We start from the raw sequence: 15,163 nt of genomic DNA on the forward strand, positions 1-15,163 counted from the left end.
TCTTCATATACGGGGGAAGGCTGAGCCTATAATTTAGGTTTTTAACCTCTTCTACCACCGTAAAAAGCCCAATGAAACGCGGCAACAACTTCGTAGCACCTCCAGGTAGTACAGACATTGCATTTTCAGGTAGGGTAGCAGTACTAAATAGTACTTGTTAATTCACTGTAAAAGCGTTCGTTATTTTTGCGACCATTTCGGTTCGCATATTTTTTTTGCTTGTCCTGTGCGCTTGCCGTTGCGTCACGGACTTTACGTGTGATGGCTAATCGCTCATCCACAAAGCGTTGAGCCTCGCTCATCCACAAAGCGTTGAGCCTCGCTCACGCTTTTAGCATCAAACTCGCCTATGAAACCGCCGAGAGGTCGGTCATAAGGCGTAGTTTTATTGACCACTGCTAAACTGGCAGGGTCACTAGGGCAAGTTTCTGTCTTTGAGATGATACCCTCATGGGTCATCGTCATATTGACGAAACTATGTCCCTCTTTCGCACCGAGCAAAGTGAGGGCCCCTCCCTCACTAAGACTCGGGCTGCGCACAAACGAGACTGGCGTCCGAGAATGGCGCAGTCCGTTAACATAAAACGGTGTCTCACCCGTACTGGCGTGGACACTGTATAGCGAACTCCACAAAGGGCAATTGCTTGCTCCATTCTTTGGAATTTGCTATCGTGTAAGACATCCGCCACGACCCGATTGGCACATTCTGTTTGGTTATCGGTCTGGGGATGATCTGCGGTCGACATGTAGAGCTTGCTAACTAGCAGCTCAAACACATGCCGCCAAAAACCAGACGTAAAACGTGAATCTCTGTCAAAACTATGGACAAGGGCATCCCGTGTAGTCGGTATACATGATCCAGGAACAAGAGAGCTGCCTCCTTGCCTGTGATCGATATTTTACATGGTGCTGAATGCCCCATTTTGCTAAATATGTCTACAAAGACGACGAGCCCCGTCCGATTTTTATGATCGGGCGGCATGCCAAACATGAAGTCCAGATTTTCTGACTTCCAACAGTTGGATGGAATCGGTAGCGGCTTCAGTGGCGCACTGCTGGACGGTACCGGCTTAATGCGCTAACACTGTTCGCAAGAGCGAATATAGTTGGCCACTTATCTATATTAGCTAAAGCGATTAAGCTTAGGTTTCAGGTGTGTCGGAAGGGTACCTTTCCTCCACCAAAGTGATCAAACAGCAGGCGATAATGTTCGTCCTGACTGCAGCTTCTTTTATTTCAGAGACTATTGAGGTCGTCAAGTGGTCTGCCTTCATGGCTGCCAACGTTGACGGCTGAAATTGTGCTCTAGCACGAGACACACTTGCCTGGTGTCTTGCCCCGAATCCTGGTCTGCGCGATAACGCGTTAGCCAAGACATTCGACTTACTTGGCACATTTCAATTTAAAATAAAATTTAAAGAAGAATGTGAGCCATCTTGCCATTCTAGGCGAGAGGTGCGTAACTTTATTGCGGTCCGCAATACTGCGTAATCCCTATAAACCACAAATGGTTCGGTGCTCAATAGGCGCATTCGAAACTTGACAAGAGCATACTTTATTGAAAGTAGCTCTTTGTCATGCACGGGGTAATTCAGTTCCGCGGCTTTTAAAAACCGGGACTGATAAGAGATGACACGGTCAATGCTGTCGTCATCCTTCTGCATGAGCGCGCTGCCAAATGCAAAATTGCTTGCATCTCAGACGACGCTAAAGGGCTCATCCGCGTCTGGCAATGCCAAGACCGATGCCTCTACAAGAGATTGCTTCACTGATGTGAACGCATATTCTCGTTCCTTGACCAAACTCATTCTGCATCTTTTTAAGGAGGTCGGAGAAGGGCTTAGAACGATCTGCATAATTCTTGCTGTACTTATGCAAGAAATTAGACAGCCCTAAGAATTGGCCCAAATCGTTCACGTGTCGTGGGACTGGCCATTCCTTTACCGATGTTACCTTGTCCGGGTCTGCTCGTACACCATGTGTACCTACGGTGCAGCCCAGCACAGGTATATCGGGACCCCTATAACGCACTTTTGCAAGTTGACGTACAGTATAGCGTCCTCCAGAGTCTGCAATACAGCGTCTTAATGACGCTTGTGCGAATCCATTTCGCTTGGCCCGTCCTCGGCCCAATACGAACGAGTACATCGTCAAAGTAATGGGGTGCGTAGGCACGGTGCTGACACATCACGTGAGCAACCACTCTGGTGTGATTATTTCGTGGATATTTCCTTCCTTTAATTCGATAAAGGATAGATCGCACGAGATCTCCGGGAGATTTACTATCTCATCGGCAGATTTAAAGACGTGCTGGAGCACCTTAACAGAGGATGCCTCCGCAATTTCGTCTTTGACGGCCTGAATACCTCGGTCGAAGGCCCGTCCTCTTTATTAGAGACTGATCCAAAGGTCACTTGTTTAGACGTGCTTTGATCGTCCTAATCTGTCGGGTACTCGTTCTTCAAACCACGACGACCTTTTTCTGGGAAGCGGATGCCGTTGCACTTTTGGCTAACGCACCCTTTCCAACCGCACCAGGCTCTAGGCACTGTGCCGGTTTATGCGACGCTTGACTTCCTGTCAGCTCGCCGTCTACTTCCACAGGCTTTTGGCTCTGTGCAGGCCTATGGGACACATGACTACTTGTCATTGCCCTTTTACTACCCCAGACTCCACGAGCTGGGTAGGAATTGGTGACGTTTGACATCCCGTCAACGCGTGTTCGACACGACATCAGTTGCATACGCCTCTCGCAGGAGCACCATCTTCCGGTGTCCTGCGTAGAGCTCGCAACTGTGCGTGTACGCCAGCCTATCCATGGTTAATACTTTGCCAACCGTGGCATGCCTACGATGAGGTCATACGGACCCTCCATACCTAGCACTGTAACCTTCCCAGTACAGGAGGAGTCACTAAAGCTGAAGGCGAGCTCTACTCGAACCCCCTCAGACTTACCGAGCGCGCCGTTCACTAAACGAAGGTCGCCTCTTCTCGCTTGCCGTCCTGGTAAAGCGGATCAAACATCGACGGTCTCTTTCTTAGAGCGCGAGTTTCACAGATTTTTTGTGATGCGCCCGAATCCACTAGGAGCGTCATCACCTGCTATAGACCAGCAGGGTGAGGTCGAAATTGCGAGCCCTCAGGGTCTATGCGAACCATTTAATCGCCAACTCCGAACTTTGGGGTAGCGACAAAGCCCGCATCAGTAGGGCACTCCCCCTACTGCGCTCCTGTATTTCCCAACCACTCAGTGGTCGATGCAGAGCTCATGCATCTCGCACGCTGGTTCTTGCCATCGCCCTTTGGGAAGGGAGTCTTCTTGCTGGGGGCATCTTTGCCCCAGCAGCGATTCTGGCATAGCAGCGAGCCATCATATAGCCGCACTTGTCGCATTTATAGCAGATAACGTCGGCATTGCCCAACTCCATGGGAGTGGCATCTGACCTCTCGGCCGACGGCTTATACCAAGCTGTTGCCGAGGCACTGTTGTAGAAAGTCTCCCCAGCTAAGGCAATTTGGATTGCCTCTTCCATCGTCGACGGCACCTATCTGAAAAGGTCCTGTCGAGATGAGCCATGCCGTAGTCCGTTCATAAAGGTGGGCACCTTAATGGTCTCCGGAATCGGACCTACGGTGATGGACGCCGACAGTGAGTGCATCTCTTGCACATAATCTTGCAGAGATCGCTTTCCTGTCGCGCTCCAAAGAAGCGCGCCTGAAGCAACACTTCGTTGTTCGGCGGCTGGTACATGGCGCGATCTTAGTGTTAATATCGTTTATGCAGGGAACGCCTTAACGTCCGCCATAAGTGCCGAGTATGCCCACTCCGAGGCCTTGCTGCGCTGGTGCGACATGGCGTACGACACCATCCGGCTGTCGTCCTCGATGAACTGGGCGACACCACATTGCTCCATGGCTAAAAGCCAGTGGACAATCGTTTGCGCCGCAGCTTCATCGAACTTTGGCGGGTCCATCCAAATGGGCCTCGGCTGATGCGGCCAGGCAGAGCGCATCTCACAGTCCAGTTGAGGGCCTCGCTCCGAGCCTGCTCATGCCTCAGCTCATCCTGAGTCTAAGCGACGGACTCCGCCGCAGCATGGCCCTGTGCCTCGGACGCGGCCCTCCGCTGTCCGAGCACGAATGCCACAAACTGCTCCAACTGAGCAACATGATGCTCAGGATTGCCAGGAGCCTGGCCAAGGCTTGTTCACCAAGTCCCTGCGCCATATGCTCTGCCACCTCGCGATGATGTTTGGAGAAGTGGGGAAATGAGCCCAATCGATGTTGAGGCTCAAACTCACGTACACACGCCGAGATGCAGGTCGTGGGGAAGATTTCAAGTGCTACCAAGTGTAGGCGGGCACGTCGTAATGCGGCCACGCTCTACTTAGACACACACCCTAGCACAGCGAGGAAGCGGTTTGACTGTCTTCTCTTTACGTGCAATGAGGTTGTTGTGGTGGGCGCCTTAGTGACCTCACCTAACGCACTAAGTACTCTAGTAAAGTGTCGTCACGGGAGCGGTAATCCGGCTCCTCGTGCGCACTTACTAAGTAGAAAGTAGCTTTCAGACTGATTATTTTTATCGCATTAAATATAAAAGCCTATTTTCACCAATCAAAAATGTCATCTCTGTAGATAACACTATTATGTATTGCGAGCGAATCTTTCTAGATACCTCGCGTAACGGATGACGCTAGGCGTCATCCCTCCTAATGTGAATACACCGATGTGCATCACATATGCAAGGGTTGGTCACACATGTGAACCACGCCCGAGTGCTGGGTCTGATTACTTTTTTTAATAATTGACCATCTCCTTAAGTACACCAAGTGTACTGGACTATGTAACATTAGGGCAACTTTAGCCCGTTACACCTGGAGTATATACATTAAGAAGACTTAATACTTTCACTGATCGAAGCGCAAGCCTTATATAGCTACGACAAGCTAATAAGATCAATAGGGAAAGCTAACGTTTTAATGTTTAAAATATAAAACCTTACGCTAATTACGTTAAGACAGATTCCCGCCACCAGTATCTTGTGGCTGCGAAGTGCATCACCATAATAAATGGGATTTTGTGGTACTACCTGCTTCAAATAAGAACAAGGTATTTTACCGAATTGTACCACATTAACGGAAAACCAACCGAAGAGTGCCCTAACACAGAAGTGCTTAGTTTAGGGGGTAAAGTAAAACTGTGTTCAATATGATAAAGTTCCCACGTACTAATTCTTTTACTCCTGATTTTTTTGATAATTTAAAACTAAATATAGAGGCTCATTCATAACAAAAAAACTCAACCCCGTCAATCGCTTCTTGACTCGCGAAATGAGGAGGGTCGCCGCCCATACGCGCGTCTAGCAATGATTGGCGGGTTGAATAAAAGGACTTAACTTTCGACTTAAATGAATCAATGAACAAAACTGTCACATTACTGCTTCAATATCACATTGATGTGTGATAATATTAACCAAAGTCGGAATAAAGATAATCTTCTTTTTCTTCTTTAGAGAAATACTAAAGAAGAAAAAAGAAGATTATCTTTATAGGCAGTAATAGTCATGGAACGTGTTACATGTGTTGTCCACGCGTCAACACAGAATACGAAATACCACAGTGCGCTCTTTAATTTTCTTTTTTTAGTTTCCACATTCGAATAATCATGCTTTTAGATTTTAATATTATTAAAACTTTAAACGCCATAAGGTTGGAGAATATCAAGAATGTGATGATTCTACCGGATGTATATCAGTGTGTAGGGGTCCAAAATATTGTTATAAGCAAAGCTTGTTACGCCAAATAGTAACAAAGAGGTAAATATCATTGTAACAATAAATACTAATACAATATTTTTTTTGCGGGAATAACGCCAACACGAATAACTGTAAAATATTAATCTTACTTGGAGTAAACTTTTCGGGTAATCTAATCGCAACAAGAACATATTTCATACTGTGCTTTGAACGGAACTTGTCTCTTCTTTATTTACCTCCAGCTGACATTGGTAGTGTATAGACGCATAAACCGGCTACCCGACGTCTCCACAGCATTGTTTAATCAGTAGATTAGAATCCCGAGTGTCGTGGGACAACCCCGTGAAGAAAGACATCCTCAAGGAAGTAATGCACCTTATCTTTCTAAACGATTGTACTGCGAACACTGCGACACAATCCAGACAGCGATAAAGTGGACCTTTCCATATTTTCTATCGAAGGATCCATACAGCAGTCTTGAGAGACCTGACAATTCAATTACAGACCGTACCCATCCTGTTTAATAGCATGCCACATCTACACACGTTCGTGATCGCTGCAACGTTGCAAATTATTTACAAATCCCTTGAAACGGGTTGCAAGGATATTCTCGCGAGGAGCTCTCGTGCCGACTATCTAGTGCGTCATTATCCAATTTTCTCGACAACGAGAAGAAGAACCAACCGTACCCTGTTCTAAATTGGCGTAATCAACATACGATGGTCTACTCGCCCCGCTTTTCCCTCATCTCTGCTGCTGTGGCCGTCGCATCGCTTAAGATGCAGCAAGCTTCCGCGGGGTCCATGTACTATGGAGCACATACCGTGTCAGACGCGACCAATTCGATCGGTCCCAACTTCCCTGGACGTGGTGGGGAAGTAGACGAAAAGTACACTGCTGTCGAGGTTACGATCGATTCGACCCTTCCAGTCCTCGCGAACATCCCATCGGTTCCAATATTGTATCCGGAGCTCTTGTCAAACGTGACCGCACCTCCCAAGGAGCCAGTTTCAAACGTCGTGGGAAATCCTGTGGTGGTCGAAAAGCCACCGTCGACAGAAAAGACTCCTGACGAGTACGTGTTTACGGGTTCGCCGCCAGTTGTTCTCGGAGAACATGCTTCGAGAGACTGTGCTACCGGATGGGAAAACCCGTTAGCGTACCCGCCAAAGCACGAGAAAAGTGGTTTAACACAGTCCCGTGGCGTTTCGCAGGATCGTCGCTTGAATACGTATAGCAACAGGGACATTTTAAGTCTTGAATGGTATCTCCAACGCAAATTAGAATTAAATTGGAAGAACCTTCCGACTGAAGGGGTAATGGTGAAAGCACCGTGGCCGGGCCCGTACTGGCCTGATTTCCAGGACAGCATCAACGTCGAGTGGGCTCGAGGACAACCGAGTGCAGCCGCAAAGTATGCCATGGCCTTTAACTACGACGTTCCGCAATTTACGGACGGCATCTCACGTGTCCACGGCATTAAATCGGAGGGGTTCACGAAACAATGTACCCGTAACAGCGACTGCCTTTCAATCAGTAACCGTACGTTCTGCGGCGTTCCAAAGATGGAGACCTCTGGATGGTGCATTGCCTCGTGGCTTGGTATCTGCCACGCATGGGCCGCTGCGGCCATTGCCGAGCCCGAACCCAATTGTCCGGTCACGCACAATGGCGTGGAGTTTCGAGCGTTGGATATCAAAGGCCTCTTGTCGATCCTTTACGCCGATACGGCGGTCGGTACGGTGTTTACTGGCGTGCGCTTTAAACACGGCACTAATAGCACCGATACCTATGGACGGGGCGTTGATCCGATCTTTCGCGACCTGAATCCTGGCTTCTTCCACCTTGCAATGACGAACGTTCTTGGCATTGATAAAAAGTCGTTTATCGTCGACGTGTCGGCTGACTTGGAAGTGTGGAACCAGCCTGTTCGTGGGTACAAAGTATACGAGCAAACGGAAATGTCGCTTCAAGAGGCGGCGCAGACGTTCTATGGATTGAAAGAGTATCCGTGGAACGTGGAAGCCAAGAGTATTGTGTTTGTCACTGCCCGTCTGTCGTGGGTAGACTCGACATACGATGATGGAAACCTCGTCGATACAGGAATCGTCGATCGTTTTACCAAAGGTGAGTGGTACTACTACTTGCTCGAGATAGACGCATCTGGGCTCATCATTGGCGGGGAGTGGCTCTTTGCATCAAACGTAAAACACCCCGACTTTCTGTGGCTTGTGGCCTCGAAACCGGCTCCCAATGCCGTCACCCGCACTGGCATTAGTTACAAAGAAGTGAGCATGCTGCTTCAAAAGTCTGTGGAGTGCTCGGGCTAAGCAGATGGAAACACTTGGAACAGAACGAGTTCAATTGATAATTCATGTCTTTTGAATTTTACTCATAAAATTTTGCTGAATATATTGGTTTAAATGTCTAGCATTATACTTGTAAACCTCTTTCGAGCGGTAAGCTCGTACTTGAGGCCACGCTTCGCGAATGCTCGTACCGTTACAGCAGCAGTGGTCGCTACACGATTAACGCCGTATTGATTTCCGCCTGTAATCCCAATACTAATGCTTCCGTTTAAGGATCCGCGTCATTCTGGTATTGCTTGGAAAGGCCTCTGAGCTACGACGCACGGGCGGAGGTTACTCGCAAGCTATTAATTTTATGTATTCTGAGGATTGTCACGACCTATTCTTCTAAAAAGAGACCAGGCTATTTTGCACTTCTCACGACGATTACGAGGTGAAGTATCGTTTCCTAGATCGTGTCTCATAGCTATTTCTTTGAATATTGTCTCTTTGTAATGGGGCACACATCGGTTAAAGAACCGTTGTTGTGGTACATTTACTTTATAGGTAAAATGCCCTTTTATCTAATTTCAAATAGTTAGTTACTTAAATCCCATTTATTATGGATAATAAATGTGGTTACCGCCAGATATAAATCTGGCGGCCAAAATCTATTTTAATATTAGCTAGGGTAAGGTTTTTATAGTTGAATAATTAAATAAAGTTCAGTTCCCCTTTTAATCCTAAGCGTGAAGTGCCTTCCTAAGGCTTGCGCATTGATCTGTAAGAGATAGAAGCCTTTCTAAGGTAAATCCTCTTGGGCACTAGTTGCCACTGGGTCCTACGAACCCCTGAATCCCTTGAACTAGGATTCCTTAAGCTTTAATAGCTTGTACGACTCCCTGAGTTGTTAAACCCATTAGTTCAATAGAACTAAGTGACTCTCTGAGTCTGAAAGTCTTCCTCTGACTTTAGGAGCGAGGTAGCTCCGCTACACCTGGTAGCACTCGTAGTCAATCTACGTTTGAGTCTTTACAAGACTAATTTCTCACGAAAATGGAAGAGGTTCCAGAATTGTCAGAAGCGCAATGCGCCGCTTATGAGAAGCTCAAAACCTTATTCAGGCTTGAGCATGTGGAATTTATTATTTCCCAGGGACCAGAGGTCCTGCATGCAAGGTATGAAACCTTTATGCGGTACGAAGCCTCCCTGATCGGTCAGGTACAGAACCATTTAGCGGTATCTATGTCAACCCGGTACATCTCTGTACCTGACTCAGAGCCGAGGGCTCGCCCTCTAACTGCGAATGTAAGAACATTTGAGGGAATGAGGGAGAAAATCTCCCTTTTTGGATTAAGCGGATGGAAATGTCCATTGATTCCGCCTTGTTCTTAACAGAACGGCAAAAGGTGGCTATGGCCATTTCCAAACTTGGAGGTAGAGCCATGGAGTGGGCACTATCGTGCAGCACGTTCATAAACGACGCTTTTCCCTCATGGGATTTGCTGAAATAGCAAATGATAGGCATGTTTGCACCGCCTGATCAGGCTTTTTGCATGTGAGCATGGCTCTTAGCGACTCGACAGGGTAAAAGAACCCTAGGGGACTTTGTCCGGGAGTTGAGAACTCTCATTGCATCTATGCATCAAGACCCGGTGCAAGAAGCAATTGTAGTGACTATCTTTATGGGGGGTCTCAATGAGGGCGTTGCCCGGATGGGATTGTTCCGATCTCATCCGGCTACGTTCGAAGAGGCAGTTGCCATAGCGCTACGCGCCGAATTTGACTTTAAGTCTGCTCGCGTTAGCACGCCTGTTTACCAAACAAGCTCTTAGAGCACATGGGTTCCGTCGAATAGAGCGAAACCTATGGATTTAAGCCTCGTTGAGGAAGGAGAAGAGGCTCTTCAAGCTGTGGAACAGCATAAGACGATCCGTAGATGTTAAATGTGCGGAAGCACGAAACATTTACGCCTTGCCTGCCCTCTTCGGAATTCGCGTAAAGCTCGAAAGAGCTCTAACTCCGACCTATACCAGAGATCTGGTACGGTGCGGGAAAACGTCGATACCCAGTAGGTGCGTAGCGCCCTACTGGGGAAGACCTAGCCTCTGTTGAGCCTCAAGGAGGCGAGAATAAACAGAACCTAGCCCTAATTAGCTCGGTGCCCAATGGCACGGGGCGAGAGTACAAGTCTGGCTTGCTAGTCGCTCAAGCGACTGTAAAGGGCTTTGATAAGCCGTGGTCAATTTTAATTGACTCAGCAGCGTCTTGCAATTATGCTCGACGTCTTTCCCTTGAAGGAAGTCAACAATACGTTGAGGCGCTTAAAGCGCATGAAGGTGATACAATCACTGTTCGCTTAGCGACTGGGACTCGTGTCACTGTTCCCAAGGCTCCATTGAACTTAGGTATAAACTTTCTGGACTTTGACAGTATGGAACGCTGTCTCGTCCTTGATTTGGATCCGAGTTATGATCTCATCCTTGGTATGGCCTGGTTAGAACACCATGAGCCATGGATCGGTTAAAGGTCTTAGACCTTAGGCGTTACGCGCAATGTTCCTAGCAAAGTTTTGGAGAGTCATGAACCCACCTTTGCTAGGCAACAAAAGTCCTATTGGCGCGGATCATTGAATTAGTCTGTCAGTGTTTTATTGGCATGTCTGAGTTAATAAACTCTAATGTTTAAAACATTAATTCTGAGCCCGACTCAGCAGAAATAAGTGGAACGGCACGTACTTTGTCGAGTGACACTAGTTATACTAACGAATCACTAAATGCTGAAAGCATTGTAGGCCTAAGGCCGAATCATCAAGGGTGCCATATCCCTGAGATACGAGGAGTGGCACGTCTAAGTCCACCGAGTATAATTGGCCGAGGTGGCATCATACTGAGTGTCAGTAGTGACACTGTTGGCGGTTCGCCAGGGCCTCAAGGGTGCAATATCCCTGAGATACGTATAGTGGCACGTCTTAGTCCCGAGTGTGGTCGGCCGAGGTGGCACCATACTGAGTGTCAATAGTGACACTATTGGCGGTTCGCCAGGGCATTTTGGGTCAAACCCTCCTAATGCACGTGAAGCGACACGTAAACGTTCGCTAGATAACGAAGTTAAGTTACCTAACTCCTTGTCGGATGTCAAACTAGACGCCATGTCTTGTATAGAACCAATTCAGGCTGGAAAACCCGGGGACGTCAATGTCCCGGCCTCTAAGAGGCGTATTGTCTCCACTCCAAGACAGGGTGGACACGAAGTGTGTATACCCTCACAAAGTGATACGAGTGAGCAAGTACATACGCTTGTAAATGGCTTAACCGGTAACATTAAGGGGAAGTTAGCCTTGCGGCAATCCCTTCGTTATATGCTCTTTTAGAGCTAGACCAAATGTCTATTGATGAGTGCGGTCGAGCCTTAAAAGTGACTTATCTGAAATGGTGGTCATTCGACCTATGGTTGAGTTAAACTCATCGTCACTTTTCGACGAAGCCTTCCTGGATGACACAAGAGCTGCACTTAGTGCGCGAAATGGGTCATCAATCCTTAAAGATCCTACGGATTCCTTTTATTCATTAACTAAGGGATTCCAAGATGTGGTATGTAATAACCCACCATCTGTTTTACCTCCGGATAGAGGTGTATGTCATGAAATTGACTTAGTTCCGGGAACCAAATACTGTGTCACAAGACAATGGCCTTTACCAAGGGAGCAGTGTGACGTCATTGACGATTTCTTCCGTGCTAAGCACGACGCTGGAATGGTATGAGTGAGCAAATCTCCTCATTCGAAGCCGACATTTTGTGTCAAAAATCCAAATGGTAAATGGCGCATTGTACATGCTTATAATAAACCTAATGCTGCCACTATACCAGCACAAACTCCCATTCCTAGAAGGATGTTCTTCAGAACAATATGCTGGGATGTACAATGTACATTGGACTTAGTCGATGGTTACTATCAATTGCTCATGCGAGCTAGTGATATCCCGCTTACAGCTGTTAGCACCCCAAGCGGCGTGTTATGGAAGTGGCTGGTTATGCCACAAGGGCTTTCCAACGCCCCGGCAACATTTAATCGTCGGAGCAGGGTTAGTCGGATATGGAAAACCATTTACACCATTTGCGAGCAGTGCTCGAGTGCATGCGCACAAAAAAAAAATTGTATACCAATGCATCTAAATGCATTTTTGGCGCAGATAAAATTCCTTTTTTAGGATGCTTCATTGGAAAGCGAGGCCTTAGAGAGGATCCCGCGAAGGTAAAAGCGATAGTAGATTGACCGGTTCCTAAGATCCAAAAGGATTTGCGTAAGTGGTTGAGTCTCGCCAATTATTTACACAAATATAGCAAAAATTACGCTGATTTGGCAAGGCCATTATCTAATCTCCTTAAAAAGATATAGATTGGTGCTGGACAAGCGCCGGAAATTATGCTTTCCGAGCAGATAAGGATAGTCTTATCCATGCCCTGATTCTGGCACTGCCAAATCCAAATTGGCCTTTCAGTGTCGTCTGTGACGCATCAGATTTTGCCATGGGCAGTGCTCCGTTACGAACAGATGTTGAGGGGCATGAACGTGTTATTGCGTTCGAGTCTAGACAGCTTAAAGCTGCGGAAAAGAACTACCGAGTTCATTACAAAGAGTTACTTGCTATGAAGTATGCTCTCGTCAAATTCAGAGTTCATCAGCTCGGCTCTAAGCCGCTTGTGATTTATACAGATCACGCGTCATTACGCACGGCGACTAAGTCGCCCCGTCTCTCACAGAGAATAGCCCGGTGGCTATCCTTTTTTGCGGAATACAACTTCGAGGTGAAGTATAAACCCGGCAAGCAAAATGCTTTGGCCGATGCGTTATCACGCAGGCCGGATCATGAGTTTTCTCATTTAACAACTATCTCGTCACCTATTCCTGAATTAATCCGTTCGGCTTACGTCAAGGATGAACAGTGTGTACCTCTGTTACGAGCCTTAAAGAACTCGGATTCGGGTATTAAATTATCGGCACGTTTGCGTGCAAGGTACATCGATCTTCTATCGATAACAACCTATTGCTTAATTTCACAGACATCGCAGATCCTCCGCGTGTCGTTGTTCCTCATGATAAGGATTTGAAGTACCGGATCCTCTATGAGGCACATGATACTGTCCTTGGTGGTCATATCGGTAGAGAAAAGACCTACGGCTCTATAAGCCAGAGTTATTGGTGGCCCAAACTTTATAAATGGGTCAGCACATACGTTCGCACATGCGAAACGTGCCAATGGGTTAAACCCTCGGCACATGCTGCTGCGCCACTGGCGAGTCTTCCCGTTCCCATAAGATGTTGGGAGTCCATTAGTATGGATGTTGTTTTTGGGCTACCGGAAGATTCAGCCGGTAACTCCGGTATAGTGGTCTTTGTTGACAGTTTGAGCAAAATGGCTCACTTAGCAGCCGTGCACAATTCCATTGATGGAAAGGGTACAGCTAAGCTGTTTATCGATCGCGTGTTTCGACAACATGGTTTGCCAGTGGCAATTGTCTCTGATCGGGATCCCTGTTTCACGGGTAAATTCTGGAAATCAATTTTCCGAGTGCTTGGCACCAGATTGGATATGTCCACTGCGGACCACCTGCAGACCGATATTCAAACGTGTCAATCGCGTCATTGAAGACGTTTTACGCAGTGTGTGCTCTGCGTAAGACGTTTTACGCAGTGTGTGTGCTCTGACGCCAAAGCGCTGGAGCTCAATGCTCCCAGTAGTGAAATTTGCGTTAAATAACGCTGTTTATGCCTCTACAGGCTATACTCCGTTTTAAATAAACGGTCTTACCGACCCGCGCGTTCCAGTAACGATATCACTGCGTGGTTCAGGGCTTGGTGGGAGATAATTGTCCGATTGGCTTGCTGATACAGCCCTGTTACCGTTCGGAAACAAGTAAGCGAGTTTCTCGCGACGCGATTGAGTGTCTTAAGACATGTAAGGGATACGATGGCTGATAGCCAAGACAAAAAAAGAACAAGCAGATGCCAAAGGCAGAAGCTGTATTAATTCTTATATGGTCGGAGACCGAGTTTTACTAAAAGCTAGAAGCCTACCTACCAACTTGGTTTCCGCGGTCTTCAAGACCAAATTGCGCCCGCGCTTTATTGAACCATTTACGGTCGTGGCCAAGAAAGGCCTCGCTTATACGCTAAACCTTCCCAGCAAGCTGCGTACACACCCAGTGTTTTACGTTGGCTTGCTTAAGCCATATCGGGACCTTCCCACCTGGACTTGAAGGCGCTTGCGCCGAGACAGGCGGTCGTGCCGCACATTGCTGCATCCTTACCAGGATGTCCAGCTGGCCCTCTTAACGAGGCTGTTGCTCCAGTGTCGAAAGACGGTCCCGAACCACCTCAAAAGAGCTCTCAACCCGAGCAAGGACCTCACGAAGAAGTTGCACCTCGTGCCGTAGAGCATCAAACGCTTCCCCGAAATTTCGGCCCCCTCCCGCGCTGCTTGATGCGCGGGGAAACCTTCAGTTTCATGTGGAGAAACTCTTAAGCGACGTCATCGTGAGGGTTAATACCATTATCTGGTGAAGTGGCTAGGAGCCCCTTTTCCGAAAACTCTTGGGAGTTCGAGGTACCTCTTCGGGCAAGATTGCCCGTACGCTGTTGACGTTTTTGAGCGCCAAGTTCAGGGTCAACTCGCGTCAAATGACGCTTCCCACCACTAAACGTGGGATTAGGCGGATCTAAAGTCTCAGTCCGGCTTCGATCCTTGGTTGTACGGTCAACCGAAGCACTGAAATATTGGCTAGGCCTTTCTTCGTTTTGTGACATAAATGCTGAACGTAACTGGCCTTTGGCCTTAAGCTTAGCAAAGTCAAAGCGAAGCTTCCGTTCCAAACGAACGTCACCTCTATCCGCAGACTCTCTGATATTCCAGATATTACGGAGTTTACGGGCCCGGTGAACCCATTAGTCAAATGAGACTTCGTTTTCAGTCCTTGTTTCGTTTGGAAACAAAACGATCGGAATTTCCCTCATGGAGGTCACCGAAGCCCCACGGGCTTGATCACGTAAACGCGTCAGATACTGGCTTCGCGTCATTACCTTTGGCGTAAGGTATTGCTCATGAAGAGCGTCGCG

General features: G+C 47.6%; 1 protein-coding gene across 1 annotated transcript; it reads left to right on the forward strand.

Moving 5' to 3' along the window:
* Positions 1–6,477: 6,477 nt before the first annotated feature.
* Positions 6,478–8,088, forward strand: CCR75_002099 (uncharacterized protein; the record flags this gene model as incomplete). The annotated part of the gene is made up of 1 exon (XM_067960199.1): positions 6,478–8,088. The coding sequence occupies one exon, from the start codon at positions 6,478–6,480 to the stop codon at positions 8,086–8,088; it is 1,611 nt and encodes a 536-aa protein (XP_067819378.1).
* Between the last annotated feature and the right edge of the window lie 7,075 nt (positions 8,089–15,163).

Source organism: Bremia lactucae, linkage group LG16, assembly GCF_004359215.1.
Source record: "Bremia lactucae strain SF5 linkage group LG16, whole genome shotgun sequence".
In the NCBI taxonomy this organism is placed as follows: Eukaryota; Oomycota; class Peronosporomycetes; order Peronosporales; family Peronosporaceae; genus Bremia; species Bremia lactucae.